The sequence below is a fragment of the Geospiza fortis genome, unplaced genomic scaffold (genome assembly GCF_000277835.1).
Source record: "Geospiza fortis unplaced genomic scaffold, GeoFor_1.0 scaffold396, whole genome shotgun sequence".
Lineage (NCBI taxonomy): Eukaryota > Metazoa > Chordata > Aves > Passeriformes > Thraupidae > Geospiza > Geospiza fortis.
In genome coordinates this window covers 3,141,580-3,145,663 of record NW_005054345.1, presented here as the reverse complement: position 1 = coordinate 3,145,663, position 4,084 = coordinate 3,141,580, and the positions used below count along the sequence as shown (strand labels likewise).

The following is a 4,084-nucleotide window of genomic DNA, read 5'->3' as shown; positions in this document are numbered from 1 at the left end:
TTCCTGCTGCCTGCTCCCACACTGTCACCTCCAGCTCTCTCTTTCCAGACTCTTACTGCCATGGCACTGAATTTTTACCAGTTTCACATATCTAATGTGGTACTGGCTTTGGTGGAAGTGGCCAGAGAAAGCCAAGGATAGGAATAGAAGAGATCTTCCACAAAGTTCATTCAGTTTCTTTGGGAGTTCTTGACAAACTCTTCAATGTGCACCAAGTTAAGAACACAGAGTTTCTTGTGAAGGCTGTACAACAGTACAGAGATGGTTTTATACAGAATAATAAATGATAACATATCTCAGTGAATAAGTAACATTTCACCAGTCTGAGTTTAATATCAGAACCTTAAGATACTTACTGTCTTAGTAAACAAAAAGGTCATAATTTTATCATATTTGCAATATCATCTCATTGACCTGTGAGGTTTCATTGTTGTCTGAAATGTAACTTCTGTACTCTGAGTGCCTTGTTTGGTGGAAAAGCAGCACTGATGAGAACAGGTTACTGTTGTTTTTGCTTTTGTCATTTTCAGTGGACACTCAGTGCTTCCAGGGAGGAAAGGAAATATAATCACAAGTTATAAACATGCAAACAAGTGGTCCTTGGGTGAGCACAGCCCAGTGCTACAGAGCAGCTGAGTCTGCATGAGCAGGTTATAAATCCCCTGGGTATAAATCATGACTGGTGGCTCAATAGAGGCTCACACAAAGTTTTAAGTGCATTGTCCCCTGCCCACCTCTCCTGTGTCAGGCTTCAAGAGGCCTTAGTTCCTTAGGAAAATTGCAGCATTGTAACCAAATATTTTAGAGAGCAGCCACAAGGCCCCATCACTGCAGTATTAGGACTCTTTTTAAAGATTAAATGAATTGTGAGGAAGAAATCTGACACAAGGTAAAAAGATCCCTTACCCTCACCTTGGTAACTCTGCTCTGTGTCTCTGGGGAGATGATGAACTCACCTGACCATAACTTCCATTGCCCATCTCTAACCCCCAAGTTAAAGAAGAAACAACCATTTAAGTAGGAAGGAGCTCCAAGTACACTTGGGCTGCATGCAACCAAAATTATCTGAGCATGGAAATCTCCTTTCTGAACACTGCTGGGCTGTAAAAAATTCAGATAGGTGTTTTATTTCTTCAGTATTTTCTCCATTAATGCTCCTACTTGGATAAGAAGGGAACCATCCTCGATTTCATTAATCCTAAAAATTATTATTTAATAAACTGCTCATTTAGGTGCACCCTGTGCATAAATAGCAGTTGCTCTTTGCAGTTTTTCATCCAAGCTGCTTTTGTGCTGACCTCAGTTTTCCTTTGCTGTTGCAGGTTCCTACCAGCCAGAAGAAGGAAGGTGTTTATGATGTGCCAAAAAGTCAACCTGTAAGTGTAAGTATCTCCCCTATTTATATACAGTAAAGGAAGTGTGGCTTTTAGCTTCTGTGGCTTTTATTGTTGTCTGTAACATTTGATGCATTCCTCCTGGTGTGACTTTTGTCAGTGATACGTTATGGGTTGGTGGGGACTGTGATGTCACTTACATCCATCTCATTCATTGCTTGAATCTCCTTTCTGTCTTTTCTAACTCATTTTTAGGCAAGTCACCATTTGTAAGTGTGTTATTTGTGGTTAGGAGTTGACAGCAAGCCTTCTGCCTGTTAATGCCTGAGGTGCTGCCTGGTTTAGAGAGGTTCCTCTGGTACCCAAATGTGTATTATTTCTGTAGTGCTCTAAGTATACAAGAAACTAAGCTTAATTCGGCTCAGTTTTTTCTGTCCTGTACCTTGCTTGGGCAGGAAAATATTAAAAAACTAGGGGTAATATGCTGTTGTAGCCAAAAAACACCATTCCCATTCTGTGTATTGGCATTTTGAAATGGAGAAGCATTTATTCCCAAAATATGTAAAGAATGGTAACAAGTGTTTGAGAGAAGTGACAGATGCCTTAGAACAAGGTGTGTGTTTGCTGAAGGTTGGGTTGTGCTGTTCTATATAAAGTTGTGCTATAAATGCCCAAGAAATTGTTGGATTGCTTTGGTTACACAAAAAAATAGTATTTCTAAGGATCTGTGTGAGAGTGGAGAAAAACCAAGAAAAAGAATTTCAGAATTGTAGTGGGAGAAGCATGGGGAAGATGCCTGTGTTCAAGAGAAGGAGACTTTTTTGCACCAGGATGTGGTGACTTGCACAGCAACCGAGATGTGGAATAAAAAAAGAAACATGCTGTGAAGGAGCTGAATGGGGACCTGGACTGTGACTTCTGGGCTTTGCACAACCAAACAAACCAACCCTGCCAGAAATATTTCACCATGAGCCAGTAGGGGCAGGGAGGAATCTTCTTGTTGCCTGCAGAAATTTGGTGAAATAACTCGCATTGCATCACTGATTGAGGTGTTTGTGGGCATGGAGTAGCAGTTGATTTTTCACTTACTTTTTGTGTAGTTTTTCATACAGTTCAGTGGTACAATTTTTCTGCTCTGCTTTTCCTGTGACTCTCTTATTATCCCTTCAGTGACGCTTCAATTTCACTCAGGGTGCAGTGTGTAATTTAGGTTGTTGCAGTGTGGCTGGGTGTGCAGTGCTTGCAATCATGTCTGCAGACACTCTGGTACTACTCTGTCCTGTAAATAGCAGATATGAGACATAGGACTCATGGAACCTACTCTGTAATCATCAAATTCATTTAATCTGCCATCTCCATGAAGGTAGTTGCACTTTTTTTTTTTTTTTTTTTTGCTAGTTCATGGTTAAATTTAAAGGGATTAAAGCTTTTTCTCTAATCAACTTCTGTACATGAATTAATGAAGAAAAGGAGAAGAGGAAGAGAGAGGTAGCTGAGATCCTTTTTCACCTTTTTATATTAGTATGTATTAAGAGAAAAAAAAAAAGCAATAGCTCTTAAAATTAGCAATTTAATATTCCACTGCCCATCTGATTTATTGCTCACCCTTCCACACGTGAGACTCTCTGTCATTGAGACACTTGCCATAATTTTGTTTTCAATTTATAGCTGTCATTATTATATAAACCTCTAAAATTCAATCTGAGGGCAAATAATCAAGCTCATGTACCTGGTTTAAACATGTAAGGACACTTCCTTTATTAGGAGGTCTTGCTTTCAGTAATTTCATAATGGATGAATGAAGTGAGGAACTTTTTTGTGGCTCCTGGTAGATTTCAGGCACTATGAACTCTCTCTGCTGACGATACATTCAGTTCTTAATAACAATGCAGCAAGTTTTGGTTGCATTCAGGCTGAATTGCCCACATTCCCTGGACAGAGATGGAGTTTCCATCTTGGAGTTGTTTTCCTCTGGTGTGTTCTCAGGCAGGTTTAGTCTCTGAACAGAAAAGGGAGGGATATTGAGGTGGTCGTCCAGGTGTCCTCCAGCCCTGTCTCTCTCAGTGGAGAGAATTGGCCATTCCTCAGGTTGGACTGGCCTTGGAACAGCCTTGCTCCAGTGGGAGAATTCCCTGCCTATGGCAGGGGGTTGGAATGAAATGATCTTTAAGGCCCCTTCCAACCCAAACCATTCAGTGATTGTCTGATGCTGTGAAATTCCTCCCATCTGCAGGACGTGTCCCTCTCAGATGGAAACAAATGTACAACTGCACATGTGGTTCTTTTGTGGCTGCAGATGAATTTTAAATTACCTGCAGCTATGATGGCTTCTAAACATTAGGCTTGGCTGGGGTGAGATCCACCACAGTGTAGAGGCTTGAGGGCAGAATCCCCATTTCAGAGGATGCTTTGAAACTGGGCAGTGTAATTCACACTGGTTTTCAGCAAGATACAGCTTCCAAAGGCACCAGAACCATGTGGGCAAATATTTCTCCATGGACAGGGGATCCCACTGAGGCAGAAGGTGTGAAGCATCTCCCTGGTGGTGCCAGGGAGGAGCAGGAGAGTTCAAAATTGTGTATTCATGTACTTAACAATGCTGTGCCATTGTGTGAGGCCGTTTGTCAGCAGGTGTCAAAGTGCTTTATGGCCTGGCTCCTCATGATCTCTGATATCAAATAATGTAAATACAGAGCAAATGAGGCAGAAAGGAATGAGCCTCATCCCGGGATTGGAACGGACCCACTGAA

General features: G+C 41.4%; 1 protein-coding gene across 6 annotated transcripts in view; it reads left to right on the top strand.

Moving 5' to 3' along the window:
* Positions 1-4,084, top strand: part of DAB1 (DAB adaptor protein 1) — a 213,941-nt gene that overhangs the window by 184,777 nt on the left and 25,080 nt on the right. For all 6 annotated transcript variants that reach the window (XM_031058567.1, XM_031058570.1, XM_031058568.1 and 3 more), the window contains one exon: positions 1,323-1,382. In XM_031058567.1, coding sequence (XP_030914427.1) covers positions 1,323-1,382 — 60 coding nt within the window. The remainder of the gene's footprint in view (positions 1-1,322; positions 1,383-4,084) is intronic.